A 26,234-nucleotide genomic window follows, 5' to 3' on the forward strand; every position below is an offset into this window, starting at 1 on the left:
CATATTCAAACTACATGTAGCAAAATCGGTAATGAAATTGCTTCTGAAATTCAAAGGATGCGGGAGAGAACTTGGCGGACAAGCACGATATCACGTTGTTTTATTTAAAACAAACTGATATTGACCATAAAAACGAATAAAAATAGCCTTCTCTTAACACGCGATATTCAAAATTAGATAAACTCACCAAATCATTTGGGTATTAAACGTATTATATTATATTATATTATAACATATATTGTTTGTAGAAAATAAATACCCTGTTTATGAACTAAACATCTTAGTGTTTAGAGTTAAGCACTATATGAACGTTTAGTTCATAAACAGTGTATTTAATTATGAAAGTAAACATTTTATAAAACAATAGTAAACCAGGCGTGAACGTGTACTTTCAACAAGTGAATTGGCATTTTAAATGAAACAAAAAACAACAAGTTGCCCTTATGATGATGATATTACGCTAACATTTGGAAAAATTGTAAATGAATTTGACGTTATTAACTTTTAAAAGTTAAGGTTTTAACATACGTTAAGGTGTACCACAAGGGTAAATTCTTGGACCCCTATTATTTATGAGGTGTACCACAAGGGTAAATTCTTGGACTCCTATTATTTATGTTATATATAAGCGATAATAATTACATCAACGATGTTCCCATTTATTCTCTCTTCTAATTACACAACAATCTTATACTCAATTTTGAGAAAGGTTTCTTTAAAAAATAAGTCTCCACAAACATAAAAGTGAGCTCATAAATGACAGTCGGTGATAAAACTTCACTGACCATCGGGCTGTATCAACTGAGCTAATGAGTCAGATGGAGAAGAGCAGTGATGTTATTATCTATTCTGTAGTGGGTGAAAATCATGGGTTCCACATCTGCATAAATGATAATATACCACCTCGCAATTCTAGCTGCGGGCTGAAAGTGATTTTCGCCCTATACCAATACATTTAACCCTATTCTATTACCCCCTTTATGCATGTAAAAAAATTATATACACAAATAAGGTCTTATGTTTTGAACAGTTTTAATAATTTATCACTTCTCTATCAACAAAAACCTTTTTTCCTAATATAACTACCATTAGGCCTAACACATCATAAAATGGTTTAAAATGTTGGAAACTTGACTATTTTAACCATTTTTAGAGACTTTTCGATTTCATAATATGGTTTCTGATATAGGCTCAAATCTCACTTAATTGGTACATGTAGACCTATATCTTTATTAGTGATAAAATACGGTAAGGTACTCTACATTTAGTGTAGGCGTACTTAAGATGTATTGATTGTTGTGAATTATACAGGGTGTCCCAGAAAAAATTACCGGGCGAATGAATTTGGACGTAAGTCGAGAAATAGACATCAAAATGCAAAAATCTAAAAATCAGCATGTAGCCCATTTTATTCGACATCTTATACGCCAATTTTACTGGAATCGGTTGTGTGATTGCGAAGAAATGAGCGATTACATAATGCATGCCTTAATTCACTTCATTCCAAGTTTGAAAGAAAGATCATTCAACTCAATGCGCAGCGCACTAGTGGTTAATTGTCAATGGGCTTCATATTTTGTTCTGTGAACTCTTTTTTTTTTTTTTTTTCTAACAATCTGTTTCTTGCAAAACATTTATTAGGTTTTGTTCAAATTTGAAAACCTACACGATATTAAAAATGAAAGCCTGCATGTAAGATGATGATCAGTACTTGTAAATATCTTTTTGCGTTAATGTTGATATAATGTTGCATACAGAATTATTGCATAAAGAATTCCAGCTGGCTTAAAAATTCTCACACACATTAATGTTTTTGGAATATTTCCAAGAAATTGTAATGTAAAGTTTAAATCTTTCAACATTAATGTTGCATGCTATGAAAAATCATACGTAAAACTCAGTAGCGTGTCCAGGGGGGAGATCATTGTCATTCCTGGCTCAAATGTTCTTCGGAAAGTTAAAATATAACATATTTGCACAACCTAAAGTATTAAAGATGGAAAGCTTCCAATTGCAGAAATCAAAGTTTTCTCGGACAAACTGATATTCATCTTCAGTGAAAGCATGAATAACATAACACCATCGGATTATAAAATAGATAATGTGGACTAAATTGAATGAGATACACAAACTTTAGGAAGCGGTGAACGAGTATGAAAAAAGCGCTTTTGATCAAACTTGGAATGAACTGCATTACAGCGCGCATTATGTAATCGTTAATTTCTTTGCAACCAGTCAACCGAATCAAATAAAATTTTCATATGTGATGCACAATAAAATAGGCTATGCGTTACATTTTAAATAGTTGGATTCTGATGTCTATTTCTCGACTTACGTTCAATTGTATTCACTCGGTAATTTTTTCTGGGACACCCTGTATATATTAGATATATGCCAACAGGAACCAGCATAATTTGAAAATCATGCAAAACAAGGGGTAACAGTAACTGAGCAATATATCAAGGAGTCCCTTATTCAAATATTCTCTATTGAGAAACAGTACCTAACATCATGAGGTACGCATCCAGGATTAGTACTGCTACTTTCAGGAAATTCTACAATTATTTTCCCGTCTTCTCTAGGAATTTGGGCTACAAAAGAGCCAGTCATAGCTTCAATTGTGCGACCATCTTGGTCGCGAATGATCAGAATTAGTTTCAAACATATGTCTTTTGGAAGCATCTTATACAAATAAAATGTTCCATGACCCCACATTTCTTCTTGCTCGACTGCCCAAAAATAAGTTACTTTTGGGAGCCTTATTTGGTACTTGGTAGAGCCAAACTTTCCCAGTTCCCATGTAAAGTGTCTTGCCTTATATAAGCGTAGACGTGTCAATGTGCATTTATATATAGGTGTTACGTTTGCACATCTATTTTCCCCACTGCCATTGAATGTTACCGTCTGTAATGGCCCGAACAACTCGCTTGCTGTGTAACATCTGTGGTATTTAGCTGGCTCATTATCGCCTTCAGGATAATGGTCTTTTCCTTCAGCAGCTACATATTTCAAGGCGTCATTCAGGTATGGCCTCAATAAGTTGTTCTCTTTGCACACATTAAGAGAAGCTATCAGGGAATTTTCAACTTGACGTAACTGTCCTATAGTCATGTTTTTGAATTGTATATGAGAGAAAACACTGTTGACTTCTTGTTCTCCGATCATGACAGTATCATGCAAAAGAAGCCATACTTCAATAGCTTCAAATATAGTGTACTCATTTGACACTATAATATCTGATCTTTTCAGTATTGTCAGAATTTGCTTCAACGATAATATGAAGAGATTGCATGTTTTTGCTTTATCAAAATCGTAGCAAATTAGATCGCAACACCTTTGTTGGAGAACGTCCATTCTCATTTGCTCAGCGAAAGCTACCCATCCCAACGCTTCCTCTACATCATTGTTAATGTTGAGCATATCTACAATAAATGTACTACACATTTGTTTGAGACCTTGCACATCATATTTATCTGCTAAAGTTACAACAGGAATCACTGTCTTTTTAGTTAGAGTCACAGAACTGTTCAAATAATTGAAGAACGTGAGACCCTGCACGTCATAAATATCTGCTACAGTTACATCAGGTATCGCTTTTAGAGTCACGTTATAGAAATAACTCAAGAACGTCCCAAACACTTCCTCGCAACTTGGTGTTTCTACTAGCCTAACCTCGCTACTACTGCCTTCCTTCCACGTGCCACCATAAAACATTCGCTGGAAGTAGAGACTTGACTCGGCTAGGACGGACCTGTGAGTAGAGAAGCGTTTATCGCCAACAATTAACGTCACTTCATCAGCAAAATCTTCACTCCTCAAATGATGCGATACATTTGGTAAGATAGTTATTTTGCCATCCAGTGTTGACTCTTCTTGACCGAATATGGTTTCATCAGGCTCATCATCATTCGTGGATGCAGCCATAGTGTTTCTGTAACAATGATAGGTAGATCACACTTTTATTTAGAGGTTAATAACTGCGCATCGGTTATTTGGAGGGCATTGTGAAAAATCTAAACATTTTGCCTTTGGAACCGAGGAATATCCCGAGGGCGCAGCCCCGAGGATATTCCGAGGTCCAAAGCAAAATGTTTAGATTTTCAATGCCTGATATAACTGCCAAGTTTAACTAACTCGATGCAAAGTTAATAACCTCATTCATAACTTTCGTCACTTTAATCTCTTCACCTTACAAAATAACACAAAATTTTATTCAAACCTTTATAAAAATAGATGCGTGCTTCCAATCAAAAATTTTATTATTTGGAAAAACGAACGCAAATCGAGGTCATTATATCTCACAATCTGACCGCAAATGCGTAATTGCCAATGTCGCAAATACGGCAGCCAGCGCGCGCGCGGTATTGTGCGTCCATCAATACCGCGCGCGCGCTGGTCTGCCGTATTTGGATTGGAACGCTACCATATTTGCACAGATTGTGAGATACGCACTCGTTATTGGTCGTTCTGTTTTAGCCTGATAAAATTTTGGATCAAGGCGAAGATGTAAAATTGTCTATTTTTAAACTTTTGAGCAAAATTTTGTGTTATTTTGTAAGGTGAAGAGATTAAAGTGACGGTTATGAATGAGGTTAATAACTTTGCATCGGTAATATGTCGGGCATTGTGAAAAATCTAATCTAAAAATATTCCTCGGTCCCAAAGGCAAAATGTTTAGATTTTTCACAATGCCCTCCAAATAACCGATGCGCAGTTATTAACCTCTAATTCATAACCTCATTAATAAACGCGATGCGTGCGATCCAATCATATTTTATTATTTGTGAAAACGCGAACGCAAATCGAGGTCATTAATATCTCACAATTGACCGCAAAATGCGTAATTGTTCCAATGTCGCACACAATTGACTTCTGGGTGCGCGGTATTGTGCGTCCAACAAACTGCGCGCGCGCTGGCTGCCGTATTTGGATTGCGCGCTACCATATTTGCACAGATTGTGATACGCACTTTTGTTATTGGTCGTTTCTGTTTTAGCCTGATCGATTTTTGGCAAGGGAAGATGTAAAAATCATCTATTTTTATAAACTTTTGAGCAAAATTTTGTTTTATTTTGTAAGGTGAAGAGATTAAAGTGACGGTTATGAATGAGGTTAATAACTTTGCATCGGTAATACAGGGTGTATCAAAATGATTGGTACCGAAGACTTCTCATTTTTTGCCGAATTTTTTTACTATTTTTTGTGCCAGTTTGGGGTTAATTGTTTAAATATTTGTAATTATAGTAGTTTTATCTTCTATGAGAATTTTAGATCATAAAGATAGCACATTCTATTCAGTAGTTACATGATTCTAAAGGAAAGCAGGTGTTTTAACACTTTTCATCGTAACGCTGGATCAGTAGCGCACCATTTTCAAAGCTCTATTTTACTGCAAATACCTTGAGAGGATGATATGTTGAAAATCATGGAAATGTTTAATATTTTCCTTGCCTATTTCTTCATTCATAATATATATTAATGTAATAATCAATATTTATTGCTTGAGAGTAGTATTATTGACTTGAATAAGTTAGGTGGGGTGAAAGAAGTTTGTGTATCAACACCATCCAGGGCGGTAATTTAAATTGTATTTTTGAGATTACTAAGTAGATGGTGTGGCAGAATGGCTATAGACTGTAGACAGTGTAGGTTAGTTTAGACCTGGTAAAAGTTATTGGAATGACTCCACAGTATTCCACACTTCAGTGTGTATTCAGTTAAGAATCCCTGGTCGACACGAAGCTGCGGAAAAGTGCAGAGAAGATCTAGGAAACAGTTTCTAAGAGCAAGGCGTATCCCATGCAAATATGCTATAACTTGCAATGCTTCAAAATTTGATATGGGCAGTTACAGTATGGATCCATCCCAGTTGTTAAGTTCTTTCAAGATAGGGCTTCACCCCACTGCCAGAGTCGTAAGGCAGGGACTTCAGGAACTATCTTTCTAAAAGCATGTGTAAAGCAATTTTATGTTATGTATATGAGATATTGAAGAGTATGTATGCAATAAATGGTTCAAGCAGTGAACCTATTCATCTTGTGTTGTGTAAGTCAAACCATGATTACGTCGATCTTCGTTTAAATGACAATAGCTCCCAGATGCATAAACCTATCAACTTCAGATTAATAGATCAATAAGTTAACATATGCCCTTTCTATTTATATTACAAAAACTATATTAATTAGCAATTTTATATTTTTGATATATTTTTAAAAATGTCACATAGCCCGGTACCAATCATTTTGATACACCCTGTATGTCGTGCATTGTGAAAAATCTAAACATTTTGCTTTGGACCTCGGAATATCCCTCGGGGCTACGCCCCTCGGGATATTCCTCGGTTCCAAAGGCAAAATGTTTAGATTTTTCACAATGCCCTCCAAATAACCGATGCGCAGTTATTAACCTCTAAATAAATAAGAATCCTCACGTTAATTTGTCAAACTAGAACACGCTAAAATTCACCAAAATTCATTTTTTGTTGCATTTTTGGAACATTCATAGATATGTGCTAATGAAGCAAATAGAAGAAACTGACAAAGGTGAAACCAGTCTGATCTTGACAATAATTATCACACGCTGGAATATTAAGAGTGCGTTATATTTGTACGCAAATAATTATATCCTTAATATGTTCTGAACTAATGGGGGTGCGCAGGGTATGTTGATGGGTCCTAGCGGTTGCATGTACTATACGTAAAGGTGAAATGCTCTTAAAAGTACTATAGTGTACCAACTCAAAGTGCTGTGGGTATTTTATTTTGACGAAGATCACTATGCTCAAGTGCTATAGCAGTGTATCAACTCACATCGCTGTGGGTACTTTATTTAACTAGCGGTCACCCGTCTTTCGCGGTTCGTAAATAAATGCAATTTTACAAAGTGCATCACCACCCTCCGAGTTTTTATTGTGAACAATTTTACCAACTCCCTAATTTATTACCGACTGATCAGTCGTTTCATTTAATTCATTTTAATCAACTTCTTCTTTGTTACCACCCCCGTGTTATCCCCTATCCTCCCGTTCCTTCCACTATTCCCCCTTTATTCACATCTCTCTCCTCCCTCTTATTCGCCCTCTGCCTCTTATCTGTCCCTAGCCGGGGTCCCTAGTAATCATGGTTTTAGTACTTCTTCCTAGTCAACTGCTAAAAAATTTGTCAATGTGAAACATAAAATGTACAATTTTTAAGTCAATATAGGCCTAAGTAGGTTACATGTTCACAAAGTTTGATGGTAACCCATGCATCGCGGATTATTAAATAATATCGCCAACCCGTGACACCCATGCACTCTCCTCACTCATGTTGATTTTCCCGTGTTTATTATTCCCACTTGCTTAATTAGAACAGTGTGTTGATATGCGATGTCGCGAGATGACGCGAATTAAATGATACGCGTTTTTTGTTTGACGCGGCGTGTTGATACGCGAAGACGCAATATTTTTTTGTTTGACGCGATGTAGTTGTTAGGCGGACATAGTAACTGATGCTCACAATTTTGAAGTCCCTGGATATTTTTTAAAGGTATTTTTGCTCATTTTTAGACTTTAATCACTAAGATGTTTAAAAATGAGGTGAATATGCAGCGTAACTCGGTGAATGATTAGGTTTGCAAAAGTGAAATTTGCAGTTGCATCACCACCGTTCGAGTTTTTATCACGAAAAGTTTTGCAACTCGGTAATTTGTTATAGACTAGCGGGATACCCGCGCTTCGCGCGGGTCCCCGCTAGATGGGAGCGTTCACCATAACAGGAATAATTACTGAACAGGTAGAATCATTGAAAAGGTACATTTTATTTTTCTAAACCTGTCTCTTCTTACACTTTCTTTTTTAGTTTCTTTTGCTTAGCTTGTGATTTTCCGTTTCCATGTTATTTATTTATTTAACCTCGTTCCCATTATTTTCTAAGTCTGTCCTTTCCCTTTAGCTTCTTTGTTTATTTACTGCTTGTGATTTTCCGTTTCCATGTTTTTTATTTAATTCTGTTCTCATTATTTTAGCTTCTTTTTTCTTACATTTCCTGATTAGTTTCTTTCCTTCTTTGTTTCGTTCCCGTTTCATTTAGTTACTTTAACCCGTTGGCCTATTACTCGTACTTTTTTGTCCTCATTTTAATTTTATTTTTCTTTATAGTTTATACAACAAACATCTTTTTCCCGTATTTATTACGTCCTCTCATAGCGTGTCTGCGGACGTGTTCACCCGTTATCATAATCCCGTGACCCGTCCATGTACCTTTTTGTCCTTTATTTTTCCTTCTTTCCGTATTATCAATATCATGTCCACTGGTCTCTGGCTCGCAGTCGCGTGGCTCTGCGCCGTTTACGCGCCCATTGGCGTAGTGCGCATTACGCACGAGGCGCCGACGCGCTGCCGGCCAGCTGCAGTGACGCGTAGGCTGACAACCGATTTTCATAACAAAAACCCGTTTTTACCCATATTTTCACTGTTTTGCAGCCAATTCTTGACCGTTTTCAACCAAATAAAGTTTAAACACGTCCCCGTATATTCATCGATCTCCCGTATGAATTTGGCGACATTTGGATCGAAACTGACGGAGCCTTTATAGGCATACATAGATAGATAGATACATACATAGATACATAGATACAACATTCCCCTATTTATAGTAAGACTAGCGGGATACCCGCGCTTCGCGCGGGTCCCCGCTAGATGGGAGCGTTCACCATAACAGGAATAATTACTGAACAGGTAGAATCATTGAAAAGGTACATTTTATTTTTTCTAAACCTGTCTCTTCTTACACTTTCTTTTTTAGTTTCTTTTGCTTAGCTTGTGATTTTCCGTTTCCATGTTATTTATTTATTTAACCTCGTTCTCATTATTTTCTAAGTCTGTCCTTTCCCTTTAGCTTCTCCATGTACCTTTTTGTCCTTTATTTTCCCTTCTTTCCGTATTATCATGTCCACTGGTCTCTGGCTCGCAGTCGCGTGGCTCTGCGCCGTTTACGCGCCCATTGGCGTAGTGCGCATTACGCACGAGGCGCCGACGCGCTGTCGGCCAGCTGCAGTGACGCGTAGGCTGACAACCGATTTTCATAACAAAAAACCCGTTTTTACCCATATTTTCACTGTTTTTGCGGCCAATTCTTGACCGTTTTCAACCAAATAAAGTTTAAACAGGTTCCCGTATATTCATCGATCTCCCGTATGAATTTGGCGACATTTGGATCGAAACTGACGGAGCCTTTATAGGCATACATAGATACATAGATACATACAACATTCCCCTATTTATAGTAAGACTAGCGGGATACCCGCGCTTCGCGCGGGTCCCCGCTAGATGGGAGCGTTCACCATAACAGGAATAATTACTGAACAGGTAGAATCATTGAAAAGGTACATTTTATTTTTCTAAACCTGTCTCTTCTTACACTTTCTTTTTTAGTTTCTTTTGCTTTAGCTTGTGATTTTCCGTTTCCATGTTATTTATTTATTTAACCTCGTTCCCATTATTTTCTAAATATGTTCTTTCTTACATTTCCCTTTAGCTTATTTGTTTATTTGCTGCTTGTGATTTCCCGTTTCCATGTTTTTTATTTAATTCTGTTCTCATTATTTTAGCTTCTTTTTTCTTACATTTCCTGATTAGTTTCTTTCCTTCTTTGTTTCGTTCCCGTTTCATTCAGTTACTTTAACCCGTTGGCCTATTACTCGTACTTTTTTGTCCTCATTTTAATTTTCTTTTTGTTTATAGTACCGCTTCATGTTGTTTGTGCAACAAACATCTTTTTCATTTATTACATCCTCTCATAGCGTGTCTGCGGACGTGTTCACCCGTTATCATAATCCCGTGACCCGTCCACCGGGCCCGTACGTCCATGTACCTTTTTGTCCTTTATCATGTTTATTTTTCCTTCTTTCCGTATTATCATGTCCACTGGTCTCTGGCTCGCAGTCGTGTGGCTCTGCGCCGTTTACGCGCCCATTGGCGTAGTGCGCATTACGCACGAGGCGCCGACGCGCTGCCGGCCAGCTGCAGTGACGCGTAGGCTGACAACCGATTTTCATAACAAAAAACCCGTTTTTACCCATATTTTCACTGTTTTTGCAGCCAATTCTTGACCGTTTTCAACCAAATAAAGTTTAAACACGTTCCCGTATATTCATCGATCTCCCGTATGAATTTGGCGACATTTGGATCGAAACTGACGGAGCCTTTATAGCGATACATACATACATAGATAGATACATAGATACATACAACATTCCCCTATTTATAGTAAGACTAGCGGGACACCCGCGCTACGCGCGGGTCCCCGCTAGGTGAGTAAATGGGAGCGTTCACTAAAACGGAAGGAATTACTGAACAGGTAGAATCATTGAAAAGGTAAATTTCATTATCTGAGTCTGACCCTCGTTAAGCCTAAGTTTCCATTTTAGCTTCTTTCTTTCTTTTTAGTTTCTTTTACATGGGCCAATTTTGTTCCATTTTTTAAAAACATTTTGCTGCTAAGCTTGCGAATTTCCGTTACCATGTTTTTTATTTACTCAATCCTGTTCCCGTTATTTTCTAAATCTGTCCTTTCTTACATTTCCCTGTTGGCTTCATTTTTTTTTTTGCTGCTTAGCTTGTGATTTCCCGTTTTCATGTTATTTATTTAGTTCTGTCCTCAGTTTAATGGGATTTTATTTAAATCATCTAATTTTATTAGATTTTATTATTCTTTCCTTCTTTAGCCTATTTTATTCCCGTTTTCATTTTCTTACTGTGACTTAACTATAACCCACATACTCGTAGGCCTACCTGTTTGTCCTCATTTTGTTTTTTAATTACAGTAGGCCTACCTTTTCATGTTGTTTGTACTTTTTAACACACATCTTTTCCCCGTATTCGGTCGTTCACCCGTATTATCATTCATTACGTGACTCTGCGTCGTTTACGCGCGGCATGGCGTAGTGCTGCGTTACCCGCGCGGTATCGCTGCGCTACGCGAGCGGCTTGGCATTAGATACGCCAGTACGACGCGCATGGCTAGCTTAACAACTGACTCCCTTTTTTTTGTTTACCCAGCATAGCAACGGACCACATTTTCACTGATTTTGAGGCCAATTCTTGACCGTTTTCAACCAAATAACTTTTAAACACATCCCCGTATATTCCTCGATCTCCCGTATGAATTTGGCAACATTTGGATCGAAACTGACGGAGCCTTTATGTGCATACATAGATAGATACATACATAGATACAACATTCCCCTATTTATAGTAAGACTAGCGGGATACCCGCGCTTCGCGCGGGTCCCCGCTAGATGAGTGAATGGGAGCGTTCACTATAACAGGAAGAATCTAAATCTGTCTAATTAAATTCTGTTCTGATTGTTTTAGCTTCTTTTTTTCCTACATTTCCTGATTAGTTTCTTTCCTTCTTTGTTTCGTGCGCGTTTCATTTAGTTACTTTAACCCGTTAGCCTATTACTCGTACCTTTTTTTGTCCTCATTTTAATTTTCTTTTTCTTTATAATACCGCTTCATGTTGTTTATACAACACACATCTTTTTCCCGTATTTATTACGTCCTCTCATAGCGTGTCTGCGGACGTGTTCACCCGTTATCATAATCCCGTGACCCGTCCATCTACCTTTTAGTCCTTTATTTTTCCTTCTTTCCGTATTACCATGTCCACTGGTCTCTGGCTCGCAAGTCGCGTGGCTCTGCGCCGTTTACGCGCGCATTGGCGTAGTGCGCATTACGCACACGGCGCTGACGCGCTGCCGGCCAGCTGCAGTGAACAAAACCGGGAAAACCCCCGGGTTTAACCACATTTTCATTGATTTTAAGGCCAATTCTTGACCGTTTTCAACCAAATAAAGTTTAAACACGTTCCAGTATATTCCCCGATCTCCCGTATGAATTTGGTGACATTTGGATCGAAACTGACGGAGCTTTTACGTGGAACCCGCCACAAACTCACAACATTCGCCTATTTATAGTAAGATGAGGTAAAATGCTCAAGTGACATCGGTGTATCAACTCACATCGCTGTGGGTACTTTATTTAATGAAGTAAAATGCTCAAGCGACATCAGTGTATCAACTCAAATCGCTGTGGGTACTTTATTTAAGGTTAGCAACTATTTTAAACTGTTGCGATTCGGTAGTTCACAGCATCTTGCGAATGGTAGCGAGCTTTGGCAAAAATTGCATTGATCATTTCATAGCGAGTGTGTAGAAGAATTCAAATATCATAGATATACTTTTGTACGTCATGTGGTTCGTGATTTATGTTGTAAAGAGGGCTGAAACAACAACACTTTTGTAAAGCTTACATAACTCATTAACAACAATAAACATGATAAATCAAGCAAGTTTTCAAAGTATATGATTTATAGAATGAACTTTTGCAAAACATAAAAGTGTTAGTTGTCAATAATATATTGATTTAGACAACAAAAATAGATTTTTAGGTTGCTTCGACCAACAAAAGATCGTGTCGCCTTAATGAGGTAAAATGCTCAAGTGGCATCAGTGTATCAACTCACATCGCTGTGGGTACTTTATTTAATGAGGTAAAATGCTCAAGTGACATCGGTGTATCAACTCACATCGCTGTGGGTACTTTACTTAATGAGGTAGAATGCTCAAGTGGCATCAGTGTATCAACTCACATCGCTGTGGGTACTTTATTTACTGAGGTCAAATGCTCAAGTGACATCAGTGTATCAACTCACATCGCTGTGGGTACTTCATTTAATGAAGTAAAATGCTCAAGTGCTATCAGTGTATTAATTCAAAGTGCCGGGGTAATAAATAAATAAATAAAAATTAAACAAATGAATAAATAAATAAATAAATAAATAAATTTCGGTGTTTATATAGCGCCTTTTCACAGAACTTGGAGGTTAAAGCGCTGTAATTTCGCTGCCATGGTGGGTAAAAATCATCACAATCAGATCGCATCAACTGGGCCGCGCCAGGGCTTGAACCCGGGACATCGGTGGTGCAATTGGTGTATCAACTCACAGTAGTGTGGGTACTTTATTTACTGAAGTAAAATGCTCAAGTGACATCAGTGTATTAACTCACAGCGCTGTGGGTACTTTATTTACTGATACTGAAATGCTATCAGTGTACTGACTTTATTCACTGAGAATCGGCCAGTCTTTTGTTTTAGCATTTTAGACCACGGGGCCCACAATATTTAACATAATGGGTTTATGTACCTTCATGTGTCAATGTATAATGCTCAAGTGCTATCAGTGCTACCAACTCTAAGCCATGAAGCTGCATGCCGTATTTACTGTGAAACTGTCGGAACTTGGTTTTAACGTTTTGTACAAACCTATTTGGCTTCATGTACCTATGTAAAGGTATAATGCCCAACTGCTATCATTGTACCAACTCTGAGCCATGAAACTGTTTTATTTACTGAGAAATGGTTGGTTCTTTGTTTTACCATTTGGGACCATGGGGTATATTTGATGCATATAATAGAGTAACACAGGTTATGGTATAATGTTCAAAGGCTATCAGTATACCAACCAGAGCTCTGAAGCTGCTTTATTTATTAAGAAACAGTCGACTTTTTAAAAAAACATTTTGAGCCTCTTGGGCCCTTGGCCTTTAATATGTGAGGGCAAAATGGGAAAAAGGCACGTCTACGGGGTACCGTGTTCCACATATTAGCATTGCGCCGCTAGACGGACACTCACTCTAATGCCGCTTATTTTTTGACATTTAGGGCCCTTGGGTCCATAATAGATGCTAAGCGGCATGATCCGTATATAATTATTTACATTTGGGCTCCTGGGCCGATGTCATTTCACATCTGAAACAGTCTGTGACTCTCTGTGCAAACCCCCTCTAAATGTACACCAATTGATGAGGAAGTAGCCTTCCCAGCAGATACCATTTTTGGAAGCCCCAACTTTGTATTTCAAACCGTCAAACCTCGTAGGTAATGTAAGCGTATAGCGAGCAGGAAATTATGTTGCTATATTTGAATGTTTCCCATTTTACATGTTTTTACTTCCTAATTCCTATTTTAAAATGAATTGTACGTACCTGTACTAATCGTTGAAATAAGGCCGTTGAAATCAAATTGCGGAAATCATTGCATACTAGTATTTTTTCCGCATGAGTACCGGTAGAAGAACGTTATTGTCAAAGGTCAGGTATTGAAAAAACTAACTCAAGCGTTCAAAGTCCGGGGTTAAAGTTTAACTAATAAGTTAAGGGATCTGGAATGAGCGTTTTGAGCGTTTCGACCCCTGACAGTATTTTTGTGGGACATGAGAGCACCTCAGACGTATCGAATTGCATTCTGAATACGAGGAATGTCCTTCTGATATCAAATAATTTTGATTTTTGAAATTCGCGATATAATACAAATTTTATGACAAATTATTAAAATATGATATTTTTAAAATTTTTGATATTAAAACAGTCCTCGAGGTAAACTTTATAAACCTAATGATATGTACTGAAAGTGTATGTAGCTGGGATGAAAAGCCGACGATCAATTGAAACTTTTGACCTTTCATATTATTGACATACATTTTTTTCCCCAAAAGACCTCGAATTTTTTTGTGTTTTGGGAAAAAATTCCATATCTTCAATACGAGAGGTCAAAATTTTCAATTGATCGTCGGCTTTTCTTCCCAGCTACATACACTTTTTAATGATATGTACTTAAAAGTACATATCATTAGATTTATAAAGTTTACTTCGAGGACTGTTAAATATCAAAAATATCATTTTGTAATCATTTGCCATAAAATGCGTATTATATCGCGAATTTCAAAACATCAAAATTATTTGATATCAGAAGGACATTCTTCGTATTCAGAATGCAATTCGATATGCCTGATGTGCTCTCATATCCCACAAAACATAGGCCTACTGTCCAAACGTCCATACCCCATCCCTTAAGATAAAGAAATGACAAATCCGGCACTCTTTGTAGAATGCAATACGAGTATGTTTGTGTCCCGACATATTGTTTGCTATTTTCTGCGGAAGTATGTAAGCTTATGTAATAATGCATAATTGTAACCTTTGCCTCCCGCTGGAAGATTGCACATATTACTTTGGGACCAGCTCCATCAAAACCCGGAACAAGTCGCCAGGCTTTTGAGTTATATTTTCATTGTATTTGACTATGAGACTATAAGTGGATTTTCAAATTCTTGAAAGTACTTATTAAAACGAGGTTTATTTAATCAATAATGAACAATTGAATTATGATAATCACTATTCAATCCTGTGTAAGGCAGGAAACTAATTAGCCCATTACTTAAGGTTATTAATTATTTTAAACTGTTGTGATTTGGTAGTTCACAGCATCTTACGAATGGTAGTGAGCTTTGGCAAAATTGCATTGCTCAATTCATAGCGAGCGTGTAGAAGAATTAAAATATCACAGATATACTTTTATAGGTGCTGCGGTTCTTGGGTTACGTTGTGAAGAGGGCTGAAACAACAACACTTTTGTAAAACGTATAACTAATTAACACATTTGGATTTGGATTTGGAAGATACCTTCTCTTAAATAACAGTATTGCGAACCACCAGCATACATAACTCGATGTAGAGAGTCTTTCCTATTCAGAGGGAATATTGCAATTACACACCTTTTTGCCTTTTAACAATAACCATTGACACTAGCACATATCAGAGAAGATGTAAGAAAAGGATGGAGAACAGAATTATATCCTTGAGATAATCCCGTAGGTAATCCTGTTGCACCTATCATAGTCCTTTATTCTCAAGTGGTGGGTTAACCAACAATTAACAATGAGAGGAAATTCCTGAACCTAGTTCAGTTGGGGATGATTTGAAGTGACCGCCAATTATGACCATTTGATATTTAATACCAGCAATGTGAAAAAAAAAAGAAATAACGTAGTGCCAAAATAATGTACCCTTTTACGGAAGGAGCAAAGTTTTTACTCCGCTTCTGAAGTACGAGTGGCAGCGGCGAATGTCAGGTATTATGTCCCAGGCTGTCAAAAAAATTGCAGGCAGAGGTGGGAATCGATCTCGGTACCTCCAGGTTAAACAGCACTGTGCAAAACCACTAAGCCAACTAAATATCTGTTGTGAGATGTGTGACATTAATCTTTGATATTGCTTAATGGAACAAATCGTGGAATTAAATCAGTAATAAAAGAAGTAGATTCTTATATAGCGGTCAAATTAGATAAAAGGGGAAATATTTGTCCCTGCTCTAAAGAAAATATAGGTTAGAAAATTATCAAATAAATTTAAATTAAAAATTGAGATTTTATATTTCTTTCTTTCACGAGGCGGACAAACACTGACAAACACTGTATAAGCTAAAAATTCGACCCTTATCACTAGATCCTGTCATAGCTCAATGGTAGAGCATCAGACTGCTAATGTCAATATCGTTGATTCGAGTCCTCCTGCCAGCAATGGTAATATTTATGATTTTAATACTACGCTACAATTTGTTCAATTTTTTTCGTTTATTTATTTATTTATTTATTTATTTATTTATTTATTTATTTATTTATTTATTTTTGTTTATTTATGTAAATAATTTGATATATTTGAAAGAGGTATTTGAGCAATTGAAATTTTGATTTTATAATCCTATGGGGTCATTTTGAACCCCCACCCCCTCCCAAATTGCCAAACCCACAAAACCTATGAGTTTGCATCATACCATGATCAGTACCTCCATAAAAAAAAAAAATCATTCTATGTATACCTGACGCCGCCGGCAGCCTATATTAATTTACTAGTCAACATTTGCATAGGAACCGCATAGATTGGAGATTATATACGTATTTATTAGTAATAGACAAGTAATATATATATATCGTGTGTTTGCGATTTATTCCGTAATCAATAAGTATGATGAACAAACGCATTTCTGGCAAAAGCACACACAGCGTAGTGGTATTCGATCTCGACTGTTAATCAAAAGGTTGTGGGTTCGAACCCTGGTAGAATTTTAATTGGAATAAATTTGTTTTTCTTTTGTTAAGTAAGAGGTAATAATTATGGCAATAAATCCGCCGTATAAAACTGAACACAGCTCAATCCAGCCTCATAGGCCTATATCATGTAAATGTATTATGTGATGCAAATGTTGACTAGGAAAAAAAATATCGCACGCCGGCAACTAGACTACTATACAAAAAAATAGTATCACATCTTTCCTGCTCAATCAATATATTATAATACTTGCAAATAGATCATAGTTTACTAATCTAATCCTGTAATATAGACCTGTTATATCACCTTTACATGGTTTGTTATGGTAGGGATTAGTGTCCGATCTCTGTAATGTAATGTAAATGAAGCATATTGATATGCAGGAAGAATCGATCAGGGTGCTATCTATTAGGGAAAGATAAACACTATTCAAAATATCAATAGACAAGAAGAAAGGGATGTAGAGATTTGTAATTGAGTCATGCATGATTTAACAGAAGGTTCTTTCCAAAACCCAAACGAAATGAACAATAAATTAAGCAAGTTTGCAGAGTATACGATTTGTAGAATGAACGTTTGCAAAACATCAAGGTGTTAATTTGCAATAATATATTGATCTAGATAATGAAAATCGATTTTTAAGGTTGCTTCGACCAACAATACCTCGTCTACCCTTAAAATAGCAATTTCTCAAAAATATCAAGGTATCATTTACAAAACTATCCATATCTTGAAAAGTATTGTATGCTATGTATATAATTTTGGTATAATTTTAAAGCTTATCAGTGCTTACACTTTTATTCAAATCATGACTTGTTCCAGGTTTAGTTAAATCGGGTCACATTTAGGATTGTGTTAATGATGCCAAGTCTACTGAGGACATCATCATCATCATCATCATCATCATCATCAGCAGCAGCAGCAGCAGCATCATCAGCATCATCATCATCATCAGTCGGCTGCGGAGCAAGCTTTCTCCAACTATTGCGATCTTGAGCAAGCGAAACGATTTTGTTTGGCTGCAGCATATGTCTTCGGTATCTCCCAGGAGGTGCTGAACATAAAGTACAGTGTGCGCGGCCGTCCCGGTTTCCTCTTCCCAGAGGATGTGGTGGAATATGAGGGCATATTCTTTCACAGGCTCGTTGTCTTCAAGACGCAGTATATGGCCGAGAAATTTGAGTTGATGAATCTTGACTCGGGCAACCAGTGGAGTGGTATTGGTCAGATTGTAGATGGTTTCATTTGGAATCCGATCCACACGCTTGATGTTTAACATGACTCTGTAGCAAGATGTTGCAAAGGCATTGATCTTGTTTTCCATGTCCTTGGTGATTACCCATGACTCACACCCGTAACACAAGTTGTCTCAAACAGCTTGATTTTTGTTTCGATTGCCAGGGATGGGTTTCTCCAAAGGCGTCCCAGTTTCCAGAAAGCTGCCCAGGCTAGTGCTTTTCTTCTTTTTAGGTCTCCAGCACTAGAGACCATCTTGGAACCCTGGTACTTGAAGTCTGAGACATGGTTGATGGTACTACCATAGATTTTAAGTGCTGGTTGAGCGTTACAGTTTGCAGTCATATATTCTGTCTTAGGTGCGCTGATGATAAGGCCTAGATCTGCTGCTGCAGTTGCAGTCCTAGTAAGCTGCGACTGGGCCCGGGCTGTGGAAGATTCCAACAGGGCAATTATCATCAGCAAAATCCAGGTCATTCAGCATCCTAGCAGGATACCTGCTTGACCGACGTGGGTAGCTAACAATTCCAGCGTCAATTCCAGAAGTTGATTTCTTCAGAAGGTAATCTACCACGATAATGAACAGGAATGGTACTAATACATCACCCTGAAGCACTCCAGTTGCGGGTCCAGTTGTTACTTGGAAAGGCTCAGAGATACTTCCATCTACCATAACGGCACTATTGGAGTCCTTGCAGAGCACCTGGATGGCATTTACCACAACCTTTGGTATTCCAGAATGCCGCAGCACTGAAAACATGACGGACCTGTTGATGGAGTCGAAGGCTCTTTTTGAAGTCTACAAAAGTGACTGTCAAGGGAAGTTGGTACTCCGTGAAGCCTTCAATCCTCCTCAAAATGTGTATTTGCTGAGCACAGCTGCGACCTGATCTAAAGCCAGCCTGGTTGCTTCTCAGTAAAGGATCAATGTGAGGTCGGATCTTGTTCAAAAGGATCTTGTTGTACACTTTTGCGGCAATGGACATAAGCGAAATACCACGGTAGTTTGTCATGAGACAGAGGTCACCATTCTTCGGTAGAGGAATGATTACATTTGTGACCCACTGACGCGGCGGTGTCAGCGTTGAGAATACTTCCATGCAGAGAATCATCGAGAATCATAGCAATCATGTTATCCCCTCCACCCTGAAGTGCTTCAGCAGTTATAGCACAGTCCATTGCTGCTGCCTTGTTGGTCTTCATGAATCATGGCTGCTATTGCTTCGACTTTTCTTCACGAGTTGGGGGCTCAGTGATGATAGGAAGATCTTCAACAGCTGGCGCAGGAAGTTCTGAAGCTGCTGTACCACTGTCGTAATTAAGGAGTGAGCTAAAATATTTCTTCCATTCCTCAAGCAGTTCATGGTCACTGTTTGGGGCTTTGCCATCCCTCTTTTTGACTTTCACCCCTTTCCTTGAGATTTTCCCCCGAAAGCGAGTGTATAATTTTCCAGGTGGTGGTGTAATTCCCCATCTCGTCGGCCAGATTCAGGTCTTCATCTGCTTATTGAGGGTAGTCAGGGTAGTAAGCTCGTCAGCATTATAAGAGTTGTTAAGGCTGGTGTTCAAGTTCCTCCATCTTTCTCTAGTATGACGAGACTTTGAAATGCAGTACCGCTTTTTGGCCTCATCCCTTTCAACTTTAAGTCTGATGGTTGAATCTGATACCCAACTTGGCAGTCCGCATTTGCTTCCCAATAACTTTCTCAGCAACTTCACGAACCATTGTTTCAAAAGTCTCATACCTATCAGAGATGGGTGTGGCATCATCCATGCTCAAGACCTAGAATCTGTTTGATATCTCCAGCTGAAATTCCTCCTTTGTATCAGGATCTTGCAACTTCTTCCAGTTGAATTTTGGTCTCTTGTTCGTAGACTGGCAGCTAGACCATTGTAGACGGACACTCACAATACGATGATCGGAGTCCACTTGAATGGTATGCTGAATTTATCCACTTGCTGAGGAAAGCTTGAAGCAAATGGAGCCGAGAAAATGTTTCACGTGTTCACTATAAGAGTGAAAATTCACTCTTTTATGGAGTTCATACAGTGATCACTCCAATAGAATATAGCTTTCGAAAGTTTTGTTCTTTCCACTCAATTTTACTGCACTATGATGATCACTTTAGGCACTTTTAAGATAAAATTCACTCATATATTATTTTAGAGACATAATTACTGATTGTATCATCATCTTCAAAACTTTGCTTAAGACCCATTTATTTAAGAAGGCATACAATTGTTAAACAATTTTTATGTCATTTTGATGTTTGCTGTTATCTTGAGTCATTTGTTTTTGCATGTGTAATGTATTATGCATATTTTATGTTATTTTTCGCATAATGCATGTTGCAGGGCTTCTTGCTTTTCTGATCTCGATTTTTATTGTTGCTTTTATGTTGTGCAATATGTATTGTGTGCATTGTTTGCTATTTTAGTGGTTTTATAATATTTCACAGTTAATTGCATTTTGATCATTCGCGCCTTTTTAGGCTTACGCTGTGCAATATATATATATATATTGCTTGTCTTTTTAAACTGGTTTTAATATATTGGTTTTTGTATGTTTTTAAGATTGTAAATTCAAATATTGTTCATATATCTTATTGTATGATTTGTGAAATGTAATTGCAATCGCATTCCAAGGCATTTATTGTTTCCTTGCGCTGTAGCCTATTCACTTGTGAGTGCGTATTGCGGTAACATTTCTCTTATTTAATTTTTGCATAATGCATATATTGTGCAATATGTATTGTGTGCATTGTTTGCTATTTTGCGTGTTTTATAATGTAGGTTAATTGCAGATTGATCAATCGTGCCTTTTTAGGCTTACACTGTGCAATATATATATTGCTTGTCTTTTTAAACTTGTTTTAATATATTGTTTTGTATGTTTTAAGATTGTAAATTTAAATATTATTCATATATCTTGTTGTATGATTTTTGTGAAATGTAATTGCAATCGCATTCCAAGGGTTTTTTGTTTCCGTGCGCTGTGTTTACTTGTGAATGCGTATTGCGGTAACATTTCTCTTATTTAATTTTTGCATAATGCATGTTACATGGCTTCGTGCTTTTCTTGATCTCGAAATTGCTGTTGCATTTATGTTGTGCAATATGTATTGTGTGCATTGTTTGCTATTTGTCGTTTTATAATGTATATTTCACAGTCAATTGCATTTTGTTCGATCTTGCCTTTTTAGGCTCATGCTGTGCAATATCTTGCTTGTCTTTTTCAAACTGGTTTTTAATATTTTGGTTTGCTTGCTTATATCGAGGGGTTTCCTCAAACTATTTGTATGTTTTAAAATTGTAAATTCAAATATTGTTCTCATATTTTACAAATGTATGTACTTTTAATGTCATGTTTTGTAAAGCGCCTTGAGTTCTTTTGATGTAATTGCGCTATATAAGAAATAAATATTATTATTATTATTATTATCATCGAATTCAATTGTCAGTCGTAATAATACAAGAATACATCAGTCGCCAGTACTAGTAATGCGGCTGCATTTAAGATTTTGCGCAAGACTTGCCCAGAACGACCAGTTTATTTTGTATGTGAAAGTGGCAGTCAATGTGTACCCTTGCGACAACAGGCATCAACCATCTACTGCTGATGAAACACTCCTTCACTTATATACTACTCGAAGCACACTACATCAGCTATCTACTGCAGATAGCACACTACTTCATCTCATCAACTATCTACTGCAGATAGCACACTACTTTAACTATTTACTGCTAATAGCACACTACTTCATCAACTATCTACTGCTGATAGCACATTACTCCAACTATTTACTGCTGATAGCACATTACTTCATCAACTCTCTACTGCTGATAGTTCACTACTTCATCAACTATCTACTGCTGATAGCACATTACTTCATCAACTCTCTACTGCTGATAGTACACTACTTCATCAACTATCTACTGCTGATAGCACATTACTTTATCAACTCTCTACTGCTGATAATACAGTGATTCATCATCTACTGCTTATAGCACATTACTCTAACTATCAATTGCTGATAGCACAGTACTTCATCAACTATCTACTGCTGAGAGCGGACTACTTCATCAACTACCTACTGCTGATAGCACACTATATCACCAACTATCTATTCCTGATAGCCACTATACTAGCTAATACTTCATGAACTCTCTACTGCTTATACACACTACTTCATCAATTATCTACTGCTGATAGCACATTCCTCACACTGATGATAGCACACTACTTCGTCAAGTATCAGTGCTGATAGCACGCTACTTCATCAACTACTGGTACCTCATCAACTAGCTAAATTCTCGAAACCAATGGGAAATTCAAGGGGAATTAACTGGCAGCGACGCGAGGTACTGAAAATTAGAGCTGATAAACATGGAGGGGAGGGAACTAGGGAGGGGAAATATGATAACAGGGATGGGATGCAGAACTGAAGACAACTAAACTATAACCAAATGAAGCTTGGATTACATTTCTGATAATTTAATGTATGCGAATTTAAGATGAACAATTAATGTATCATGTATATTTAACGTCATTTACGTTATGAAGTAGTAACCAGGCTTAATATTTACCGTTTTACACGTGCCCCTTCTTCATTTGACTGTGGGTCAGCAAAAGAGATGACTCAAAATTGCCCATGCCAAATCGCATTATGTTAAAATTATCCAACTCGAGACGTGCAGTTGATGAACAAGCATCAGAGTTCCCAGATTTAGCATGACATATATATGTGGGCCTAATCTATCTTTATTTCCTCTTGAACATAAAAATACATACATCTCTATGTATATTGTAGGCCTACTAGCATATAGATGTCCAGATCAAAATGCAAATATATAAAAATTACAAAGTTACAAAGGAGTACACAAAATAGAGCTAGAATATCAAATATGAACAGTGCATTGGAGAATTAACGTCTCGTATACCGTCAGTCGTTTTTGGAAACGCTTATTTAAATGATGAAATTTACATATACATTAATTTTTAATCGATAAAAAATACAGTGTATCTGAAGGCAAGAAAGTTAAAATGGTATTTATTTTATTTTGAAATTTGACGAAATTTAGTTGTAGAGGTGCATATTGAAAAGGGTGCCAAAACAATTGTCATTTGAAAAATCCCGTAAAGGCGCTTATTAGGGGAGGGTGCCAATTAGGTCGAATACAGTGGTTTGACCCCGAACCCTACACTGTAAAATTTGACCGTAATTTTTAAGATAGAGTACCTAGCAACTAAGTCGCCAGCATTCTACCGTAAAAACGACGATTTTACAAATATTTCAACGTATAATTAGCATATACGGTATATTGCCGTAAAAGTACGGTAGAATACTGGTAATCCTTTATAAAATACGGTAGAAAGCATGTATGTTTTACGGTAAAATACTTGCCAACTGGGTTGGCAACATTCTACCGTCAAAATTACAGTTGTTGCCGTAACTATTAAACACTGTACATAATAAGAAATAGCATTTAAACACAATCAATTTTACGGAAATAACCGTAAAGCTTACAGGAAATTGCCGTAAAAAAAACGGTAATATTTTATAGTGTAACTTTAATGTAACCATAATTAAACCTAACCCTAACTACCTTTCGGCGTTTGGAAATCAGTGCTTAGGCGACGAAAAAAAGAAACCCTGTTCTACGGGCGGACGGACCTTTCAAGTAGGGTCAGTCGGTCGGCCTTTTTTTTTTTTTTTTTTTAAATGACCCAAAAAATCACCAAAATCTGTAAAATAATTTGCAATTTTGAGAAAATACAAAAAAAAACAAAAAAAAAAACTTTGTTCCTGAAATTTCCGAAATTTGGGTTGACATTCATTTGTACAGTAAATTTTTTCCCCAATTTGTTCAAAATCTGGGTCGTTCAGACCCGTAGAACAGGGTTTTCTTTTTTCGTCGCCTTACCGCCCAAAACATTGCCGGCATTGTGCTTTCGTATATTCAAACAATGTACCCTAAACTGTGCTCAAAGATATTGTTACACTAAAATATGTTAAACAATAGACAATTATTTTATATGAAGAAATCGGTACTCAATATTCTGCAGCGTTGATTAATGGAATTTCAGGTAAAATATGCAAATCAGATCATTTTAATGTTTTTAATATATTTGTATATTTATTAAAATAAATATACAAATAACATGACATGAAACGATATACAGCACATCAAGTCACCCTACTACATCACTTTGCCAAGTTAGAAGTTGGTCGGTTATTACGTTTAAAGGGGCATTTCGTGATCCACAGCATTATCCCCCACTTTTCTCAAAAAAAGTTGAGATATTTATACCACTGGAAACTGGCTAAACATTGTTTATGTACAAAAATTTCTTTCCGAATAATTCGTTTAGCAAAAGCAAATAATCGTGAAACTTGAATTACGTCCTGGTGCACCAGAACGAAATTACAACATTTACCGCTGAGTGCACCAAATCCGCGTAACTTACTAGTTGAGTAGCTTACTTCTTTAGTAACTACTCCGCAACTGCCGAGTATCTTACTAAACTAGTATTTTTGGAACTTTCGCTGAAGCGTATCTGGCGAGTAACTACTTCTTTAGTATCTTAGTTAATGGAGCAGAAAATCCAAATCAGCACCTTTAATATCACGTTTTTAACCACGCGGTCTGACGTCATCAATTGTTATTCAATAACAGTGTTACGTTATGTCACGAAATACCCCGGTACAAACAAAAATCAGTGTATTTTGCGTGTCTTGTGATTTTGTAGTAGGCCTATAGGTTTATTTATTCTGTCACAGAGGGGCATAACACACTGGGGTGGGGGGACTCGGCGGTGTAGTTTTGGTAAAATTCCTTTCGGGTTCTAAGTAGTTTACATGTACAGTCGCGTATCGGGGTCAGTTGTAGGAGGGGGCAAAGACAAAAAAAAATCTTGTGGAAATCATTTTGGTCCTGTGTTCATGTGATAATTGCTCACGGAACGCGAAAATCATTTTCAGTTGTACACCATTTTACCCCATAATTAAGGTGATATTTTTTGTTTACTATGCCAATATTCAAGTTGAAATTTTTTACCCCAAATAAGGGTAAAATTGGTGTTTACCGGGCAATTTTCAATTTTACACTGTGGGGTCAGCGGTTGTGATTTTTAAGGTTTTGGTTTTAGGGTGTTGACATTTTCATTTGTGAGGTTGTTTTTAGGGGGTTTGGGTTTTTATTTGGGGGGTGAGTTAGCAAACCAACTCATTAAAAGGGGTACCCCCGCAAAGTCTAACTTAGTACTCATTTCAAATGACCATACGTCATAATAAGCCGCAAATATGGGTCTCATTTTGGGACCTTTTTTTATACAATTTTAGTATAAAGTTTTTCAATTTTTAAAAACATCACAAATTTCACCTAAATAAAGCACAAGTTTTGGGTTTTTTTTAATGATAGACCTATTTGGTAACAATGTCGCTAAATTGTTTTCAATTTACCAAAATATCTGACAATCGTGGGCATAGTACTTACTCTGCCCACGATTGTCAGATATTTTATTAGTAAACCTATTCTATTCAAGCATCAACCGGATGGGTTGGGATAGTGTGGCATGTAATTCCTCAAAAATTAATTTGGCACAAAACTTGCAATTATTCCTAATGCTTGAACCGTGGGGAGATCCTGAAATAAGATAATATATATAGCAAAGTATATAGGCCTATATTAAAGATAGAAGATATCTTGAGTTTTGAAAGCATGTTTCTCTAGACATGAAAATATTTGGATAGATTCGAATAATAATATTACTTACCGCTGAGTGCACCAAATCCGCGTAACTTCGGAGTAAGCTACTAGTTTAGTAAGTTGGCGAGTATCTCGCATTTTGAGACTTCCAAATCGGCGTAACTTACTAGACTAGTAAGTTCTATTGTTAATATACTCGGCAACTTACTCTTCATCTTTTGCGGAGTAAGCTGGCGAGTATCTCAGATTTTCGTGACTTCCAAATGTGCGTAAGTTACTAGACTAGTAAAGTTACGCTGCAGCTTTTGTTATTTACTCGGCAACGTACTCTTCATCGTTGGAGGAGTAAGTTGGCGAGT

At 37.0% G+C, this 26,234-nt stretch overlaps 1 protein-coding gene across 1 annotated transcript in view; it reads right to left on the bottom strand.

The window, feature by feature from the left end:
• Window positions 1–1,304: 1,304 nt before the first annotated feature.
• LOC140144031 (uncharacterized) overlaps window positions 1,305–26,234 on the bottom strand; it is a 45,039-nt gene continuing 20,109 nt past the window's right edge. Inside the window, exon 2 of the mRNA XM_072165858.1 lies at window positions 1,305–3,931. Coding sequence (XP_072021959.1) covers window positions 2,476–3,924 — 1,449 coding nt within the window. The 5' untranslated portion in view covers window positions 3,925–3,931 and the 3' untranslated portion in view covers window positions 1,305–2,475. The remainder of the gene's footprint in view (window positions 3,932–26,234) is intronic.

Source organism: Amphiura filiformis, unplaced genomic scaffold (genome assembly GCF_039555335.1).
Source record: "Amphiura filiformis unplaced genomic scaffold, Afil_fr2py scaffold_37, whole genome shotgun sequence".
In the NCBI taxonomy this organism is placed as follows: Eukaryota; Metazoa; Echinodermata; class Ophiuroidea; order Amphilepidida; family Amphiuridae; genus Amphiura; species Amphiura filiformis.